Genomic DNA, 18,911 nt, shown 5'->3' with positions numbered 1-18,911 from the left:
ATCCCATTCAAAACCAAACCTCCGTCTCAGGAGCACTCCGGATGGATAAACACCATTTAGGATTTTAAAGTGAACTCTTTTACTTTGGGATTAATGGGGAATTTTAAATATTTAGAATGCAATGAATATATGTCTTCTTTGGAGAAAATTTGTTTAATGGAGTTACGAAATGACAATAAAGGGTGCGTGATGTCATCAAACATCTTTCTAATTGTTTTATTAGGAATCTTAATAGCCTTAAAATGACAGTTTCCAACTAGAAGAAGTGGAAAATTAGGAGTGATGTGAGTGGAGTTGGAAACAATCCCTTGAATTAAATGTAAAGTAGGTTTAGGGATGGCTTTTATTATGGATACAAAGAAATTTCAATTGATGATCAGATTATATTTGAGGCAAAAATTGTCATATGTCATCACACACCTTTCATCATCAACTAAAGGAATTAGAGACCAAATACCTTTATCCATCCAGTCCTTGATATACAGCGACTTGTTTGTCCTTGTGATGTATCTATTGTTCCATGTGAGCGTGTTGTGTGGGGTGAAGTTATGATTGTACAGGAGTTTCAAATATAAAAGGACTTGCTGGTGAAAAGGGGATAATTTAACAGGGAGTTTCAGAATATTAAAATCACATTTTAACAAAAGCTCAATACCACCAAGTTTTTTGAAGATTTCTCTGGGGATATGATACCAGAAGCTCTTATTGTGAAGGAAAGATTTCAACCAGTTCATTTTCAGTGTACCATTGAGTCAAAATCAACAGCCTGTTGGCCGCCATCTTTGTATTCCTTGGTCATCTCTGTCCTCTTAATATAATGTATCTTTTTCTTCCAGATATAATCAAAATTGATTTGATTGATCTTCTTAATGGCTCTGTTGGGGATGGCCAAGGAATACGCTGGATAGATACACCTCGATATGCTCTCCATCTTAGTAAGAAAAACTCGGCCCAATAAACTGATGTCTCTCAATAACCAGGAGTTAAGTTTAGTTTGACCTTCAGTTAGTACACTCCACACATTCATATTTTCTCTTTCAGTTGGGTTTTTAGATATATGTACTCCTAAATATTTGACAACTGACTTTATAGGAATGTTGTATGCTTCTGTTAAATCACTATGAATTGGCATTAACTCACATTTGTTCACATTAAGTTTAAGCCACTTGTGAAAAGTAATCCCCCGACCCCTGTTCACAATCGTCCACCGATTTGCACAGGATTACCCCGCACAGTGCTCTGGCATCTTGAATACTCTGGATGACCGTACAGAGGCTACAGTCCTCGCTGCAGCCGGCCCCGGTTCGCGTCCCGCATCGGGCGGCCCTTTGCTGCATGTCTTTCCCCCTCTCTCTGCCCCCTGCTTCCTGTCTGTCTTGAACTGTCCTGTCCATTAAAGGCGTAAAAGCCCCCCAAAAATAATTAAAATATTTAAAAAAAATACTCTGGATGACCGGTCCAAGATGGCGGCCCTATTTCTCGCGCTCCAGCCATAGACATATAATGAGACATTATAATTCTTTATATGTCTATGGCTCCAGCAGCCATAGTCTATGCTGTCGAGTTCACACTCAGGAGCAGAAGGTGGCGATAATGCATCAGTAAGCTACATGCTACAAGAGGCGGCGATGCGGAGTTAGAAGAAGAAGAAGAGGAAGAAGAAGAAGAAGAAGAAGAAAGAGGCGGCGACTGAGGCGGAGGCGTGACGCTGCAGTTTCCCATCATCCACTGGGGCGTCATGGCGGACACAAGAGAAAAAGCGCTGCAGGACTACAGGAAAAAACTACTGGAACACAAAGAAGTGGATGGACGTTTAAAAGAATGTAAAATAAGTTCATTCCTGAGTTCAAATGTATACCCTGACTGTGTTTGTTTGATCTGGTCGTGTTCGTTGATGGACAGCCACCACCAGCTAGCTCGGCAGCTAGCTACTGCTTTGTCATGCAGTTAGCATGTAGATGAGAGCGACACGAAGTGAGCCAGCAGGGAGCCAACAGGGAGCCAACAGGGAGCCAACTGACTCCTTGGTGACAGTTTAACTTGGTTTCTGGGCTCATTGCTGAAGGTTTGGGAGTTTTACTGAACGGCGTGTTAACTGTGAGCATCTAGCAGGGACACGGTGGTCCAGGCAGTAAGGTACAGCTGTGTAACCAGGCTGAGAGGAAACTTAATGATCCCGGTCTCCTTGTTGTTTCTCTGACAGTGAGAGAGCAGCTGAGGGAGCAAACCAAACAGTACGAGAAATCAGAGAATGACCTGAAGGCTCTTCAAAGTGTCGGACAGGTAAGGGAGCACCTGTTTACTCAGCGGCTGGTTTCTTAACACATGACACTGTAAACACCGACAAACATTCATCAAACTCATTGTGAGCTGTCAGCCATTCCTCTGCCTCCATTATCCAGGACATGTGGTGGTAACACTTCTGTGTTCACTCAGCAGCCACGTGACATGATGAACGTTATTTTTTCAGTCTGAAGGAAAGTGCAGCCTGTTTTCATCTCCTCACCTGACCTGTGATCAGGGAAGGAATGGACTTTTCATTTGAAAAATGAGCCAATAGTTCAGAGTTGGGCGCTCGACAGTCCTCACATCCTCCATCCTTCTGTCTGAGGAAAGAGGGGGACAGCATTTCATTATTCTCTACTTGCTTTTCTAGCTGAACCATGTCTGCTCTGCTCTTTCATTGTTAGTGGGATGTTACACAAAACAAACCTGCTTCATTCCATCACATAATCTAACTTCAAGAGTCTAGATTTAGATGCCTTGTCTAGTGGAATTCCAAACCTTTCACCCCGATGAACTGGTATACCATTATAGTGATACACTCTTAGATGAATTTGCTCCTCTTAAAATTTCAAAAAACTTTTTGCTGGGGTTGTTTGGGTACTTACGGGGGTCAGTGTCGTACCTGTAGAAAGGCTCCTGTAAATGAACTGCATTAATGATGTAATAAGTCATGTGGATGAATGGATGGTTAGTCTGATTTGGGCTTTACTAACAATATGTTTTCCCGGCAGATTGTTGGAGAGGTGCTCAAGCAGCTCACTGAAGAGAAATGTAAGTTCACTGGTACTTTTTTTTTATACTCGAGGAGTTCAGATGTGTGGGATTTACTTTGTGCTCTCCATCTGTCTGTCTTCTACTTGGATTTTTTTTGTTCTTAATTCAGAAGCTTTATCAGTCTGAATGTCACATGAACAATATCCCCAAATGGTATGTAAGGAAGTTCAGAGAATCACAAGGGATTAAATACAATAAAGCAGTAGATGTAAAACAATATAGAAATTGATCATCTAATGTTTTAAATGTATAGAAAAAATCCCATTCATGAGCCTCTTTCACATGCGGGTTGAGCTTTCCAGGCAAAAAGAGATGAGTGAGTTCCTCCTCGGACAGTCAGCCTCACGCACCTGAAGTCAGCATCTCAGCACCAGCTGAGTGCTCCATTACACACAACCAGTTCCATCTCTGTTCCTACCTCCCTTGCTGGTTCAGAGCTGTATGAGCAGGGCATCAACTTCTGTAGATATTTACTCTTATAATATTGGCCATAGCTCTGTAGAACACTGGCTCAGCGCAAAGGGCTCGTAAGAATGTCGGTGGACTGGCTTCCCCGGACCACATGTTCAAGTCTCCATGGGCAAAACGCTGAACCCACGTTGCCTCCCGATACGTCTATTGGTGTGTGTTGGAGGAAAGCACATAACATTGTAAAGACTGTACAGGTGTGTGAGTGAATGTGGTGTAAAAAGGACTGAGCGCTCAGCTGCTACACAAGTACAGTCCACTGACTCTTCTGCTGTCAAACAGTGTGGAGCACTCCCATCTGTTTGCTGTCCTGTCTGTTAATCCAACTGAAGGACTCATCAAGCTGTTTCCTGCTACATGTTAACCAGCGCTCACAGCTTCAGCAGACCAACGTCGCATAAATCCTCTGTTTGAATTTGGATGGTCTGGTTTTGGTTGTACAGTGACAGGGATGCCAATTCCTCCGGTCAGAGTCGGTCAAGCTCAAACTCTTTAGTGTCTGGTCACCAGTTGAGCCGTCAATGCACCCGTTCTCCTCTTTGTTTTGGCGGCCACCCCTAGCCTGATTAACATAGACTTTCAAATCTCTTCGAGATTCTGGTCTGACCAAGACCATAACGAATACGATTCGAAATGGCCTGGTCAACCCGCCTCCCTCGGGTTGCTACTGGTTGTGGCCAGAAAAGGCTGTGCCTAAGCTTAAGCCAATCACACCACTCTTTCCTCTGACGTATGATTTAGCTACCAGCGGGGCTAACTGGTAGATTAAACTGTTACCAAAGCCAGTAGGGAGCAAGGCGAAAAGGTCTTTCCTGTCAAGAAATGATTCAAGGGCTGTTCTTTGCTCGATTTTTAACCAGAATCTCCCGTCGAACACTTTCATTACAGCATCTACAGCAGTGTCAAAAGCTTGACGCTGCTCCATGTTGATATTGAATGAAGCGCTTCCGTGTACAATCCATGGGTTGAGTGGAAGTTCAACCACGTCACTACCTTGAACACGCCTCTACCCTGGGCCGTTGGCGCTGCTCAAAGTTGATTGCTTCCCGACAAAGTGGGTGGAGTTCCCATTTTTTCGGGAACTCGAATCCACCTGAATGAGCAGTTTGCCTGAGTAAGTGTAGCAGAGCCGAAGGTGTTGCGTCACTGCGAGGGCGGAGCCTGGGTAGGCCACCCCCACATAGTGCTCCTGGTTCTAAACTTGTTAAGACTTTTCCACATTAAAGTGCAGCTACATTAAGAAGTGTAGGTGTCTGTACTAAAGTCCTTTGGTGGAGGTCAATGCGACAGAAGTGTGACATAGAACCAGCTGCACATGTTGCTGGTCTTGGATGAGACCCATTGTTGAACTTTGAAGTGATAGTTGCTGAAAACCAGAACTTAGTAAGCTCAGCTGCCCGTAGAGGGACAGTCGGCTGACATCTTGGGTTGTTTCCCGCCACAGCAGATGGCCGTGAGTCTGCAAAGCAGCATCCCTTCATGTGTCCTTTGGTTTGTCAGGCTCAGACTGGACACACTGATTTCTCTTAGGCTTTGTAACATTTAACATGTAACATGTTCCTTTTTTTAAATAAAATGTTCTCCCTTTTCTAGTCATTGTCAAGGCGACCAATGGGCCCCGCTACGTGGTTGGATGTCGCAGACAGGTAGGTGCTGATGGGGAAACTCCAGTATCCTGTCATGTTTCACCTCCTTCAGGCTTTGTCAGCCATATTTAACCTTTTTCACCATCTATTGGTACATAGCTTCACATCATGAGAATAAAAATGTATAAATGCAAACTGTCATAGTTTGAAGTGATGCATATTTGAAGGGGAGATGGGAAGATGCTGTATAATGAGATCAGACACCATATAGTGATAAAGGCCTTAGTTAATGCTGAGTCACTCAGCAGCATTTCCCCCCACATGCTCTGTTTTTGTCTTTCTCAGAATGTCTTGTTGCAGTTGGAAGCAAGCTGAGGATCCTAACTCTCATCTGTATCATCATTAGTCTTTGCTCTGTCACTCCAGCCAAACATCCCAAAGCACAGTCTTTCCCCACATGTCCATTTCTAATTCTGCCTCCTCCATGGCAGGCTTCCTCCATGGCAGGCTTCCTCCATGGCAGGCTTCCTCCATGGCAGGCTTCCTCCATGGCAGGCTTCCTCCATGGCAGGCTTCCTCCATGGCAGGCTTCCTCCATGGCAGGCTTCCTCCATGGCAGGCCTCCTCCATGGCATGCTTCCTCCATGGCAGGCCTCCTCCATGGCAGGCTTCCTCCATGGCAGGCCTCCTCCATGGCAGGCTTCCTCCATGGCAGGCCTCCTCCATGGCAGGCTTCCTCCATGGCAGGCCTCCTCCATGGCAGGCTTCCTCCATGGCAGGCCTCCTCCATGGCAGGCTTCCTCCATGGCAGGCCTCCTCCATGGCAGGCTTCCTCCATGGCAGGCCTCCTCCATGGCAGGCTTCCTCCATGGCAGGCCTCCTCCATGGCAGGCTTCCTCCATGGCAGGCCTCCTCCATGGCAGGCCTCCTCCATGGCAGGCTTCCTCCATGGCAGGCCTCCTCCATGGCAGGCTTCCTCCATGGCAGGCTTCCTCCATGGCAGGCCTCCTCCATGGCAGGCCTCCTCCATGGCAGGCTTCCTCCATGGCAGGCTTCTTCCATGACAGGCCTCCTCCATGGCAGGCCTCCTCCATGGCAGGCTTCTTCCATGGCAGTCTTCTTCCATGGCAGGCTTCCTCCATGGCAGGCCTCCTCCATGGCAGGCCTCCTCCATGGCAGGCTTCCTCCATGGCAGGCTTCCTCCATGGCAGGCTTCCTCCATGGCAGGCCTCCTCCATGGCAGGCTTCCTCCATGGCAGGCTTCTTCCATGGCAGGCCTCCTCCATGGCAGGCCTCCTCCATGGCAGGCTTCTTCCATGGCAGGCCTCCTCCATGGCAGTCTTCTTCCATGGCAGGCTTCCTCCATGGCAGGCCTCCTCCATGGCAGGCTTCCTCCATGGCAGGCTTCTTCCATGACAGGCCTCCTCCATGGCAGGCTTCCTCCATGGCAGGCTTCCTCCATGGCAGGCTTCCTCCATGGCAGGCTTCCTCCATGGCAGGCCTCCTCCATGGCAGGCTTCTTCCATGGCAGGCCTCCTCCATGGCAGGCTTCTTCCATGGCAGGCCTCCTCCATGGCAGGCTTCTTCCATGGCAGGCCTCCTCCATGGCAGGCTTCTTCCATGGCAGGCCTCCTCCATGGCAGGCCTCCTCCATGCCAGGCCTCCTCCATGGCAGGCTTCCTCCATGGCAGGCCTCCTCCATGGCAGGCCTCCTCCATGGCAGGCCTCCTCCATGGCAGGCCTCCTCCATAGTATCCTCCTTTAGCCATAGTAGGTGCATGAATATGAATTAAATTGTCAGTCTCAGTTTTTGTTGTTGGGTAAATGTCAGCCTCCTTGTGCATCTGTCATGTCCACATCTTCAACCACCCATCGAGAAGGTGCTCTCTTCTCAAGCCACAGTCCAGATAAATGAAAAGATATCGTGCAGATTTCATACAAAGACTCATGAGAAAAGGAATGTTTTTAACCTGGATTTTAGATGATGTATGAATTGATTTCTCACAAAGTGGAATGAATGAACAGCAGTGAGCAAATGTAGACCTGCATGTACAAAATGTTTCTGATCATTTGTCATGTTTTTCATTGTAGCTGGACAAGTCCCAGCTGAAGCCAGGCACCAGAGTGGCATTGGATATGACTACTCTCACCATAATGAGGTAGGCTTCTTGTTGCAAATTAAATGTCAGTACTGGGAAAATGAAGTTCTTTTCATTTCTTAGTTTCCTGTTGCTTGACAGTTTTCAGTTGGTCCCATCCCCTTGCTGAAGGCACTCTGTAATGAATAAGGGAGCGTGTGGTGGTGAAGTGACTTGTTGCTCCTAACCTGTCCCTTTTGTTGGGCTGCATTAATACATGAATGCCTCACTAAACCCCATTTCATCCCACATGCTCACTTTTGCTCTGTGTGCTGGTGACCAGCTCGATGAATCCACCTCCTGTTAGTCCATCAGAACACCTCAGCATCAGACCACAGGAGAGTCCATCTTAAAAACGCTCAGGCCCAGAGGAGATGTGATGTTGCTCTTTGCATGGTAGAGTTCTCTTTTAGTTTGTTGTCTTCAGAAGTCTTCCTGTTACAGTACAGTGACTTCATCACATGACCCTCCCTCCATCCATCTGTCCTTCTGGCATCACAGAGCCAACAGGTCCCTCTGCCCAGCTCCTCCTGGGGGATCCTCCGGGGCCTCCTCTCAGTTTGACGTACCCTAAAAACCTCCAAAGGGAGGCGACCAGGAGGCATGCTAACCAGCTGAACCCTTTCTATGTGGACGAGCAGCGGCTCTACTCCTCCCTCCCTCTGGGTGGTGGAGGAATGGTGGAGCTCCTCCCCCCCATCTCTGGGGCTGAGCCCCGCCCCCCTCTAAGGAAACCCATTTCAGCCGCTTGTATTCTTTTCTTTTGTGTTCAGCAAAGGAGTCCAAAAACACTTTATTCAGGTTCAGATCGGAGGGGGGGGGGGGGCATTTCTCCCAGTCACTTCCCTCCAGGTCACCCCGTCATTGCCCACATGGATGCTGAAGTCCCCCAGGACAGCAGTAGCCCCCCTTTCCGAACACCACCCAGAGACCACAGACAGAACCTGACCTCCTGCCACTTACAGTCAGTCTGTGATGCTGGGAATTTGCACGCCCACGCTCCCACCAATGCCTGCCACTGTATTTTCTCCCCATGAGGAGTCCACACAAAGGAAGGTGGCTTCCTGCTGCCAAAAGGCCCCCGTCAGTGAGAAATCAAACCTAACCTGGTTACCTGGTAAATCTCTGTGCTCCAGTCCTGATTTAATTTGTATTCTGTTCAAGAATAAAGATGGCTACCTTATAACTAGGGCTGGGCAACGATTAAAATGTTTAATCTAATTAATCGCATGATTTCCCGGATTAATCAAAATCCAAAAATGAATCCAAAAGTAGCGTATAGCTTTTAGCATTTAGTTTTATTTTAAATGTGCTGCCATATGAATGAAAGTGCCATAACATTTGTTGTGCAAACACACTTTTAACATCAGCATCTTTCTGTAGTTTTTATGTAGAAGCCTCGCTCCACTGTCTGTTTCCTTGAATGACTTGCTGCTATCAGTTGTGTGTTTTGCCTTTAAGTGATATTTTAGACTGGAACTACTACGCTGAGAAGACAATTCAACTTGGCTGTAAATGCAGAGTTTTTCTTTTTTAAATTTATTTTGAAACGCGTGCTTTTATGTTGAAACAAGTAAAACAGGAAGTAGCGTGGGTTAGCTCCGTGAGCTTCACACCTGTAGCGGTGATGTTAGCTGCTAGTTTATCTTTATTTTATTCCTCCATGCTTCGTGGTGTTTGCTGTAACTGTGTGAATGTGATGCAGAGGAGAAGTGGAAGTTAAAGAATCCTAGTTCTGACCGTGCAGGTTGCCTCTGGGGAATGACTCTGCCGCTGGTTGAGCAGCAGGCTAAAGTGGCCAGTATGACTTTGATTATTTATTGGTACCAGCCACAATGCTAAGAATACTATTTCTTTAATGATTACAACAACTAATGTTGTCGTTTACTTTGTCTACGGTGTTGATGTGGCGTTAATAAACATCTCTGAAAAGAACCGGAGTCTGGCATCCAATCAATGGGCGGCATATTGGCAGTGTTTACAGATGACTTTGGTTCTGTCGACTCCGCCGTCTGGAAGAACTTTTACAAAATAAAAGCCTGTGAGCAACAGACTTTTACAATAATAAAATAAATAATAAAACCTGCGTTAATGCACGATAAAATATTTATCGGCGTTAAATAATGAACACGTTAAGGCGATAGTAAGGAGGTAAAGGCTCGTGTATACTTCGCAGCAGTGTGTCGCAGTGAGCTTGTCGCAGACACGACGCAGTTATTTTTGATTTATGCCTTGAAAGGCTGTCTGCGCTAAACTGCTGCCCTTGAACGACTTTTACCTCGGTGCTTTTGTCGGGACATTACTGTGTTGGATGAGTTAACAGCATCTATGATGTCGTCTTCATTCAAAGGTACCTGCCCAGAGAGGTGGATCCTCTGGTGTACAACATGTCCCATGAGGACCCAGGCAGTGTCTCCTACTCTGAGATCGGAGGACTTTCTGAACAGATCCGTGAGCTGAGAGAGGTACGGGTCTTCAGCTGCTTACAGACCTTTATTTGTTTGTTTGTTTCTTTTTCTACGGTCCAGTTGAATGTTTCCTGATGTGTGTGTGTGTGTGTGTGTGTGTGTGTGTGTGTGTGTGAGAGAGAGAGAGAGAGAACATGGGGGGATTATGTGTCGTGATGTTCAGAGTTGAGCTGGACTCTGACTCCAGGGATTTAAATGAAACCTTTCCTTTTTTGTTGATGGCAGGTGATTGAACTGCCTCTGACGAACCCTGAGCTCTTTCAGAGGGTGGGGATCATCCCCCCTAAAGGCTGCCTGCTCTATGGGCCCCCAGGTTAGTCGCTGAGTGAAGGCACATCTGTCTGTCTTCAGACTCATGACGATGTTTTACAGTAAAGACGTAGTTGTTTCTGAAATGCCAGCTCCTTTTTTTGTTTGCTGCTGATGAGTGATGCAGTGGAGTTGTTGTTTACGTCTCAAACAGGAACTGGGAAGACTCTTCTTGCTCGAGCAGTGGCCAGTCAGCTGGACTGTAACTTTCTGAAGGTGGGTGTCATTGCTGTTATGTGCTTCCACTCAGCAGAACAGTGAGTCACTGACGGCCTCTGTGTGACCGCTGCAGGTTGTGTCCAGCTCCATCGTGGACAAATACATCGGGGAAAGTGCCCGGCTGATCAGAGAGATGTTCAACTATGCCAGGGACCACCAGCCATGCATCATCTTCATGGATGAGATCGATGCTATCGGTGAGAGATAAAGGAGAGACGGAGAGAGAGAGAGAGAGATAAAGGAGAGACAGACAGAGAGAGAGAGAGAGAGAGATAAAGGAGAGACGGAGAGATGCTGTGGTACGGAGTGGCTGAGGTAGTGACAGAGGGATGCTCTTTTTGTTCTACCTGAGCCGAGGTTTAGTGACACAGAAGCTCTGCAGACTGCTGATTGGTCAGTCATCACCTGTGGGTGTAAACAGCATCTCTGCACCACACACTCTGACACACTCCTAGTTGGTTGAAATGGTTTGAAAGTGTGTTATGCACAGACTGACCAATGAAAACCTGCTGACCACAGATGGAGTAGCGTCTCTGCTGAGCGCAGCTGAGCTCACTTCTGTTTCCCAAAAGAAGTTCAGTAAAACCCTGTCACATGTGAGTCTGGATGGAAACACACAGGCAAACTGTGATGATAACCAGCTGACTCATCCAGTTTTCTGTGGGGGAAAGGGAAGCAGTGATGGAGAAAAAAGCAAAAGTTTTATCCCAGCACAAGGAGTGGACCTGTGTGCTACTGTATATGCTAAATTTATGCATGTGTAAAATGGCTAAAAGTTGTCTGTGTTGTTTCCTTCAGGTGGCCGTCGTTTCTCTGAGGGAACCTCAGCTGACAGAGAGATCCAGAGGACTCTGATGGAGGCATGTGGAGCACTGCACTGACCCCTGTGTTCATTTGTATTTACATGAACTGCTGCTCTTCTGCTCATAACCTTCACAAATGATTACATCATTCCTGTGAGCTGTCATTAACCCTGAAGTGCTATAAAACCTGTGGTGTGTCAGCCCCTCCAGTGTGGGTCAGTCAGCCCCTCCAGTGTGGGTCAGTCAGCCCCTCCAGTGTGGGTCAGTCAGCCCCTCCAGTGTGGGTCTGTGAGCCCATCCAGTGTGGGTCAGTCAGCCCCTCCAGTGTGGGTCTGTGAGCCCATCCAGTGTGGGTCAGTCAGCCCCTCCAGTGTGGGTCAGTCAGCCCCTCCAGTGTGGGTGTGTGAGCCCATCCAGTGTGGGTGGGTCTGTGAGCCCATCCAGTGTGGGTCTGTGAGCCCATCCAGTGTGGGTCTGTGAGCCCATCCAGTGTGGGTCTGTGAGCCCATCCAGTGTGGGTCAGTCAGCCCATCCAGTGTGGGTGTGTCAGCCCATCCAGTGTGGGTCTGTGAGCCCATCCAGTGTGGGTCTGTGAGCCCATCCAGTGTGGGTCAGTCAGCCCATCCAGTATGGGTGTGTCAGCCCATCCAGTGTGGGTGTGTGAGCCCATCCAGTGTGGGTGGGTGTGTCAGCCCATCCAGTGTGGGTCTGTGAGCCCATCCAGTGTGGGTGGGTGTGTCAGCCCATCCAGTGTGGGTCAGTCAGCCCATCCAGTGTGGGTGTGTCAGCCCATCCAGTGTGGGTGGGTCTGTGAGCCCATCCAGTGTGGGTGGGTCTGTGAGCCCATCCAGTGTGTGTGGGTTAGTCAGCCCATCCAGTGTGGGTGGGTGTGTGAGCCCATCCAGTGTGGGTGGGTGTGTGAGCCCATCCAGTGTGGGTGGGTGTGTCAGCCTCTCCAGTGTGGGTGGGTGTGTCAGCCCAGGCTTCAGAAACACAAAACATGGAAGTAGGCTGACGTACTGGAAATGATTTGCAAATACTACCCAAGGCAGATTTTTTTTTTTTTTAGGATAAGAAAGGAATATTCCATTTTTGGTTTTAAGGGATTTAAATCCAGGGCTGGTGGTGGTGTGCTGGCTTGCACCATCGCCTCACAGCAGAGGGTGCAGTGTGCATGTCAAACTGTCCCGCAGGTTTTACATGTTTCCCTGCTCCAACACACCTGATTCAGATGAAATGGATCCCTTCAGAAAGATTGTTCAGTTCTGCACAAAGCAGCTAATGAGGCATGGATCAGAATCAGGTGTGTTGGAGCAGGGAAACCTCTAAAGCCAGAAGGACAGCGGCCCTCCAGTACCGCAGTTTGACATCCCTGTTCTGGAGTCGCCAATAGATCGATTGGTGACTCTAAGTTGACCCTAGGAGTGGCTGTGAACGGGTCTAGTTTCTCTCTGTGTGACCCTGTGATGGACCTATGACCTGTCCCGGGTGTACGCCCCCTCCAACCCAATGACGGCTGGGATAGGCTCCAGCCTTCCCACCACCCTGAGCTGGATTAAGCGGGTATAGAAGGTGGATGGATGGGATGTAAAGTCTATCATGAGAGGTTATAGACCTCCATGAGTGCTCTGTCTTGCTGAGTGAAGTCCTTTCCTGTTTTATGTCAGCTGTTGAACCAGATGGACGGCTTTGACACACTACACAGAGTCAAGATGATCATGGCCACCAACCGGCCCGACACCCTGGACCCCGCCTTGCTGCGGCCCGGCAGACTGGACCGGAAAATTCGTGAGTTTCCTTCTTTTCCTCTTGAACTGTTTGTCAGCTCTGTGCAGCAACACACAACAAAGCTTCCCGTCCTTTCCCTTCAGACATCGAGCTGCCCAATGAACAGGCACGCCTGGACATCCTCAAGATCCACTCCAGCCCCATCACCAAGCATGGAGAAATAGGTCAGTGAGCAGCACACTCAGCTGTCCTGGTGCATCTCATGTTCCCTCTGATGTAGCACTGAGGGAGTCAGTGATGAGCTTTCCTTTTGAAATGACATCATTCCATTCAGATTCAGATGAAAAGGAGCTCTTCAACAGATGAAGCTCTACAGCAGCCTGCTGATGATGCACTGATCTGCATCAGGTCCTGAAGCAGGGCAACGTGTAAAACCTCCAGGACATCCCTGCTCTCACCAATATTCAGTTTCAGACAAACTCTTTTAGTTACTGGTGTCAGATGAACATTAAATCTGTTTGTGCAAAGTTAGAAACTTGCTTTTAGTTTAGAGTGCCTCGTCCTTTGGGAAAGGGTCCCTGTTGTATCCTCACTCCTCTGGGGCATCGCAGGACTTGTTTTAGGGCAGGGATGTCCAAAGTCTGTCCTGGAGGGCCGCTGTCCCGCAGGTTTTAGATGTTGCCCTGCTTCAGCACAGCGGATTCAGATGAAAAGGAGCTCTTTAATGAAGCTCTGCAGCAGCCTGCTGATGATGCGCTGATCTGCTGATTTTCTTTCTTTTTTAGATTATGAAGCCATTGTGAAGCTGTCAGATGGTTTTAATGGAGCCGACCTGAGAAACGTCTGCACCGAAGCAGGTTAGCCTTCATGACTTGTCTGTCCCTGGGGGTCCTCCCGTCTGTCTGTCCCTGGGCGTCCCCCTGACTGTCTGCTTTTGTTTCAGGCCTGTTTGCTATCCGCGCTGACCGTGAGTACGTCACTCAGGAAGACTTCATGAAAGCTGTGCGGAAGGTGGCCGACTCCAAGAAACTGGAGTCCAAGTTGGACTACAAGCCTGTATGAAGCCTGTGTGGGAGTGTTTTCCTCGACCTGCTATTTTCATTGCTTTGTCATGTATTTGCTGTTTTATGCTTCAAAGCCAGAGAAGTTAGTTTGTGGGACATAAAAGAAAAAGTGTATCATCCTGCTGGATGCCAACAGTGACGTTCACTTCCTACCAGAACGGCCTCCAGGCATTAGTCTGGCCCACCTCGTGTTTTATACTACATCAACCAGGCTGGTTATTCACCACTTGTATAAAATAAGTTCCTGTTGTGAAATATAATGTCACATGTAAAGCTGGCTGTTCTTGAGTCTGTTTCACTTGAAGTGTGGTGGGTGTGGGGGGCTCGTGCCCTGATGGCAGATAAATGTTAAAATATGAAACAGGCTTGTTAAACAAAGAGGCTCATACACCACAAGAACTGTTAATAATTTCATCCAACTCCATTCTTAAAAGTACCTCCTGTCCTTTTAATGGGAACTATGGATACATACACAAACAAACTGGGAAATGAATTTAACTCCAGTGAGCAGAATTGGAATTAGCTTAAAGTGATGTAAGCAGTTTGAGTGGAAGGTTGGTACAGAGGAGCAGTTCTGTGAATGAAACATTGGAACAGCGCCTCCTGATAAACTTCTCTCCGGTTGCTGGAGGTGATGTGGGGGAGTCTGCAGCTGCTGCTGTGGAACAGACGTGTTCCGGTCCAGCTGGAGCTGGCCGTGAAGGAGCTGGGCGCCCCGTCACGGCTCCGCCTCTCCCAGCAGGAAGGACTCCAGCACGAAGGCTCTGCAGATGGGGCAGTGCTGGCAGTGGGCCACGCAGCGCTCACACACACACGCATGTCTGCAGGGCAGCAGCACTCTGTTCACCGCTGCATTCTGACAGATCACGCAGTCTCTGGACATCCCCTCGGACCTCTCGCTGTCCTCGCTGGACCCGGTCCAGGGCTCAGTGGGTCGGCCGCTCTGCTCAGAGGGGGGAGGGCCTGACGCCCCCCCACTGTCGGCTGACATAAAGAGAGGCTGCAGGTGACATCAGGCATTAATATCTCAAACATTTTACACATCAGCAACTTCCATCTGTTCACAGACTGAACTGCAGCCGTTTGACAGAGCCTCCACTGAGGGATTATGGGAAATGTTGGCTTCAGCTTGGTTTAAACCTGTGAACAGCTGATCACATATCAGAGTGGGTTTCTTTCCAATCTGTTGCTCACTTAACTTCCACTGAGGCTGAAAGTTAACCTGGTGCTGTGCTTTCCACGCGCACCTGAATGTGTTCTGGCATGAAAATCCTGCATAAAGCATATCCAGCTGTATGTACATATACTGAATCCAGCTGTGACGTACCTTCAGCTCATGCACGCCCCCTTGTGAGGTGAGGAGGTACTGGAATAGGACGCGTGCAGAAAGCTTGTATTTGTCATCAGGAACATGAATGACTGTCACACTGGCCACCTGACAGAGGACAGAAGACAGAGGACATGAGCTGCCGTGGGCTCGGACCACCCTTCACATCATCACAGGAAGGGGATGCAGCGCAGTGTCATGGATACGGTTCAGACCAAATAAACCTACTATGTTGTAGAGGTCTGTGGCCTCGGCCACCGTCAGCACCGACACCAGTGGGTAGCGTTCTCTGGGCAGGGGCCCGAAATCTGTGATCCCCAGGTCAGCAGGGAGGAGTGTGTGGCGCTCTGCCGAGTCCTCGCTGCCGATACTGAGGGGGGGGTCAAAGAGGCCATAGGCTGCAGTGATGAGAGCTGTGAGAACACCAGCACCATGATGGCTGCTGCTGACTGCAGGGTCTGCAGCCCTGCTCACAGAAAAGACCACCCGACTACAGACCGGTTACACTGACAGCAACAACCAGCTGACCCCCTGACACCAAAATGTGCAGCCAGGACTGAGGTCATTGAAACAGACATTTGGTTTTCACTGAGTGAGTATTCTGTGCTGAGCGGCGGTCTGATGAATGAGACCAGTCGGTCTTCTGGAAGGATACTGGAACCTCTGGCAGTACTGGTAATGGGGGTGCAGGGCCTCCTTGAAGTTTTGGGGGCAGCTGAGCCTCCGGTTGTGTTGGTGGGCCTGCAGCACCCACTGCAGGGCGCTGACCTCACAGCCCCAGAAACAGCTCAGGATGCAGGGCTCCAGGCAGCAGGGCCTCACCGACACACCAGCTACAACAGAAGGTTTGATCATGGTGTTAGAGAGAGCAGGTGTTAGTGTCACAGAGAGCAGTGTTACAGTGTCACAGAGAGCAGGTGTTACAGAGAGCAGGTGTCACAGAGTGTTACAGAGAGCAGGTGTTACAGTGTCACAGAGAGCAGGTGTTACAGAGAGCAGGTGTCACAGAGTGTTACAGAGAGCAGGTGTTACAGTGTCACAGAGAGCAGGTGTTACAGAGTGTTACAGAGAGCAGGTGTTACAGTGTCACAGAGAGCAGGTGTTACAGAGAGAAGGTGTTACAGTGTCACAGAGAGCAGGTGTTACAGAGAGCAGGTGTTACAGAGAGCAGGTGTCACAGAGTGTTACAGAGAGCAGGTGTTACAGAGAGCAGGTGTCACAGAGTGTTACAGAGAGCAGGTGTTACAGAGAGAAGGTGTTACAGAGTGTTACAGAGAGCAGGTGTTACAGAGAGAAGGTGTTACAGAGAGCAGGTGTCACAGTGTGTTACAGAGAGCAGGTGTCACAGTGTGTTACAGAGAGCAGGTGTCACAGTGTGTTACAGAGAGCAGGTGTCACAGTGTGTTACAGAGAGCAGGTGTCACAGAGTTACAGAGAGCAGGTGTTACAGAGAGAAGGTGTTACAGAGAGCAGGTGTCACAGTGTGTTACAGAGAGCAGGTGTTACAGAGAGCAGGTGTTACAGAGTGTTACAGAGAGCAGGTGTTACAGAGAGCAGGTGTCACAGAGTGTTACAGAGAGCAGGTGTTACAGAGAGCAGGTGTCACAGAGTGTTACAGAGAGCAGGTGTTACAGAGAGCAGGTGTCACAGAGTGTTACAGAGAGCAGGTGTTACAGAGAGCAGGTGTCACAGAGTGTTACAGAGAGCAGGTGTTACAGAGTGTTACAGAGAGCAGGTGTTACAGAGAGCAGGTGTCACAGAGTGTTACAGAGAGCAGGTGTTACAGAGTGTTACAGAGAGCAGATGTCACAGAGTGTTACAGAGAGCAGGTGTCACAGAGTGTTACAGAGAGCAGGTGTCACAGAGTGTTACAGAGAGCAGGTGTCACAGAGTGTTACAGAGAGCAGGTGTCACAGAGTGTTACAGAGAGCAGGTGTCACAGAGTGTTACAGAGAGCAGGTGTTACAGAGAGCAGGTGTCACAGAGTGTTACAGAGAGCAGGTGTTACAGAGAGCAGGTGTCACAGAGTGTTACAGAGAGCAGGTGTTACAGAGTGTTACAGAGAGCAGGTGTTACAGAGAGCAGATGTCACAGAGTGTTACAGAGAGCAGGTGTCACAGAGTGTTACAGAGAGCAGGTGTTAGAGAGAGCAGGTGTCACAGAGTGTTACAGAGAGCAGGTGTTACAGAGTGTTACAGAAAGCAGGTGTCAGAGTGTTACAGAGAGCAGGTGTTACAGAGAGCAGGTGTCACAGAGTGTTACAGAGAGCAGGTGTTACAGAGAGCAGGTGTCAGAGTGTTACAGAGAGCAGGTGTCACAGAGTGTTACAGAGAGCGGGTGTCACAGAGTGTTACAGAGAGCAGGTGTCACAGAGTGTTACAGAGAGCAGGTGTCACAGAGTGTTACAGAGAGCAGGTGTCAGAGTGTTACAGAGAGCAGGTGTCACAGAGTGTTACAGAGAGCAGGTGTCAGAGTGTTACAGAGAGCGGGTGTCACAGAGTGTTACAGAGAGCAGGTGTCACAGAGTGTTACAGAGAGCAGGTGTCACAGAGTGTTGCAGAGAGCAGGTGTCACAGAGTGTTACAGAGAGCAGGTGTTACAGAGAGCAGGTGTCACAGAGTGTTACAGAGAGCAGGTGTTACAGAGTGTTACAGAGAGCAGGTGTTACAGAGAGCAGGTGTCAGAGTGTTACAGAGAGCAGGTGTCAGAGTGTTACAGAGAGCAGGTGTCACAGAGTGTTACAGAGAGCAGGTGTTACAGAGAGCAGATGTCACAGAGTGTTACAGAGAGCAGGTGTTAGAGAGCAGGTGTTACAGAGAGCAGGTCCTGTATATGTTTCTGTCTGCAGGTCTATAGCTGCCCTCAACCTGCAGTAAGCATCATGCATCCACCTAAATTAAATGCCTCGCTCCACCCATTGAACAGAGCCCGGACACAAAGGTGTCAGACTAAGCTGACTGAGGAGCAGCACAGCACGGTGCTCCTCAGGGCCAGCCAGGCCTCCACCCTCACATGTTCCCGCTCAGCGTCAGACAGGTGGAGCTCACCAGAGACACTTGCTGGCCCAGGTCCCAGGTCCAGGGCGAACGGATTGGTCACCCGGACCATGGGTTTCTCAGGGGTCGGTGTGCCGGACTCCGGTTCCTCGTGGCTGCGGAGGATCACCGGGACGTCAAAGCCGAACCTGCAGCACAGCACAGGGAACCGGTTACAGGGTCTGACGTCATCAGCTCAAACAGCTGAGGTGACAGAACAACAGCGCTCAGGTGGAAATGGAACCGGGCAGGTGAGTCTTACCAGCCGAGCAACATGGCGGCGGTCACAAAGAAGCACAGACACACCACCGCGATGGAGAAGAGCGGGGAGTACTCATAGAGGGTGACCAGGAACACCGCCGCCATGTCCTGCTGTCAGCGGGCCGCGCTGCATCCAACATGTCCAGCTTAGCGCTTCATGAGGACATGACAGGAGCCCCGCAGCTACGGTGGCCTGTGAGGGACAACAGAAGCCCCGCAACTACGGTGGCCTGTGAGGGACAGAAGGAGCTCGGAACAGGACCGCGGAGTGACTGCACACTTCGGCTAGAGTTTTATCCTCGTGCGTCTGCCACAATTCTAAAAGATTGACGTAAGAAAGTCACGAGACCGCTTCCCTTCAAATGAAATGTTCATTTTTTTTCTGTGTGGTTCTGAGCCGCCTTCACGCGAGAGTTCTGTTTCACATCATGTTCGCGTTCAGCTC

The 18,911-nt window shown here is 49.1% G+C and overlaps 2 protein-coding genes across 3 annotated transcripts; one reads left to right on the top strand and one right to left on the bottom strand.

Moving 5' to 3' along the window:
- Positions 1–1,691: 1,691 nt before the first annotated feature.
- Positions 1,692–14,120, top strand: psmc6 (proteasome 26S subunit, ATPase 6). The gene is made up of 14 exons (XM_075459874.1): positions 1,692–1,823; positions 2,204–2,283; positions 3,018–3,057; positions 5,122–5,174; positions 7,206–7,273; positions 9,603–9,717; positions 9,946–10,033; positions 10,184–10,245; positions 10,322–10,445; positions 11,047–11,108; positions 12,719–12,839; positions 12,923–13,003; positions 13,565–13,636; positions 13,723–14,120. Exons 1-14 carry the CDS (start codon positions 1,739–1,741, stop codon positions 13,839–13,841), a joined length of 1,170 nt encoding a protein of 389 aa, XP_075315989.1. The 5' UTR covers positions 1,692–1,738; the 3' UTR covers positions 13,842–14,120.
- A 148-nt stretch (positions 14,121–14,268) lies between these two features.
- On the bottom strand, positions 14,269–18,854 carry cgrrf1 (cell growth regulator with ring finger domain 1). Of its 2 annotated transcripts, none has more exons than XM_075459872.1 (6): positions 18,468–18,845; positions 18,218–18,354; positions 15,826–16,003; positions 15,399–15,540; positions 15,171–15,278; positions 14,269–14,843 (listed from the first exon to the last, which is right to left on the bottom strand). In XM_075459872.1, exons 1-6 carry the CDS (start codon positions 18,569–18,571, stop codon positions 14,562–14,564), a joined length of 951 nt encoding a protein of 316 aa, XP_075315987.1. In that variant the 5' UTR covers positions 18,572–18,845; the 3' UTR covers positions 14,269–14,561. The 2 variants fall into 2 exon arrangements, with proteins under 2 accessions (XP_075315987.1, XP_075315988.1); XM_075459873.1 differs by having other exon boundaries at positions 14,611–14,827; positions 18,468–18,854.
- Positions 18,855–18,911: the final 57 nt, after the last annotated feature.

Source organism: Odontesthes bonariensis, chromosome 24 (assembly GCF_027942865.1).
Source record: "Odontesthes bonariensis isolate fOdoBon6 chromosome 24, fOdoBon6.hap1, whole genome shotgun sequence".
Taxonomy (NCBI): Eukaryota; Metazoa; Chordata; class Actinopteri; order Atheriniformes; family Atherinopsidae; genus Odontesthes; species Odontesthes bonariensis.
This window is presented reverse-complemented; position numbering and strand designations above follow the sequence as displayed.

Coding starts and splice junctions, on each gene's coding strand:
- psmc6 (XM_075459874.1), top strand. CDS start 1,739: ATGGCGGACACAAGAGAAAAAGCGCTGCAGGACTACAGGAAAAAACTA. Junction 5,175..7,205: donor TGGTTGGATGTCGCAGACAG/GTAGGTGCTGAT, acceptor TTTTCATTGTAG/CTGGACAAGTCCCAGCTGAA. Junction 13,004..13,564: donor CACCAAGCATGGAGAAATAG/GTCAGTGAGCAG, acceptor TTTCTTTTTTAG/ATTATGAAGCCATTGTGAAG.
- cgrrf1 (XM_075459872.1), bottom strand. CDS start 18,571: ATGGCGGCGGTGTTCCTGGTCACCCTCTATGAGTACTCCCCGCTCTTC. Junction 16,004..18,217: donor TGGGCCAGCAAGTGTCTCTG/GTGAGCTCCACC, acceptor CTTCTGTTGTAG/CTGGTGTGTCGGTGAGGCCC. Junction 14,844..15,170: donor GGGGCGTGCATGAGCTGAAG/GTACGTCACAGC, acceptor TGTCACCTGCAG/CCTCTCTTTATGTCAGCCGA.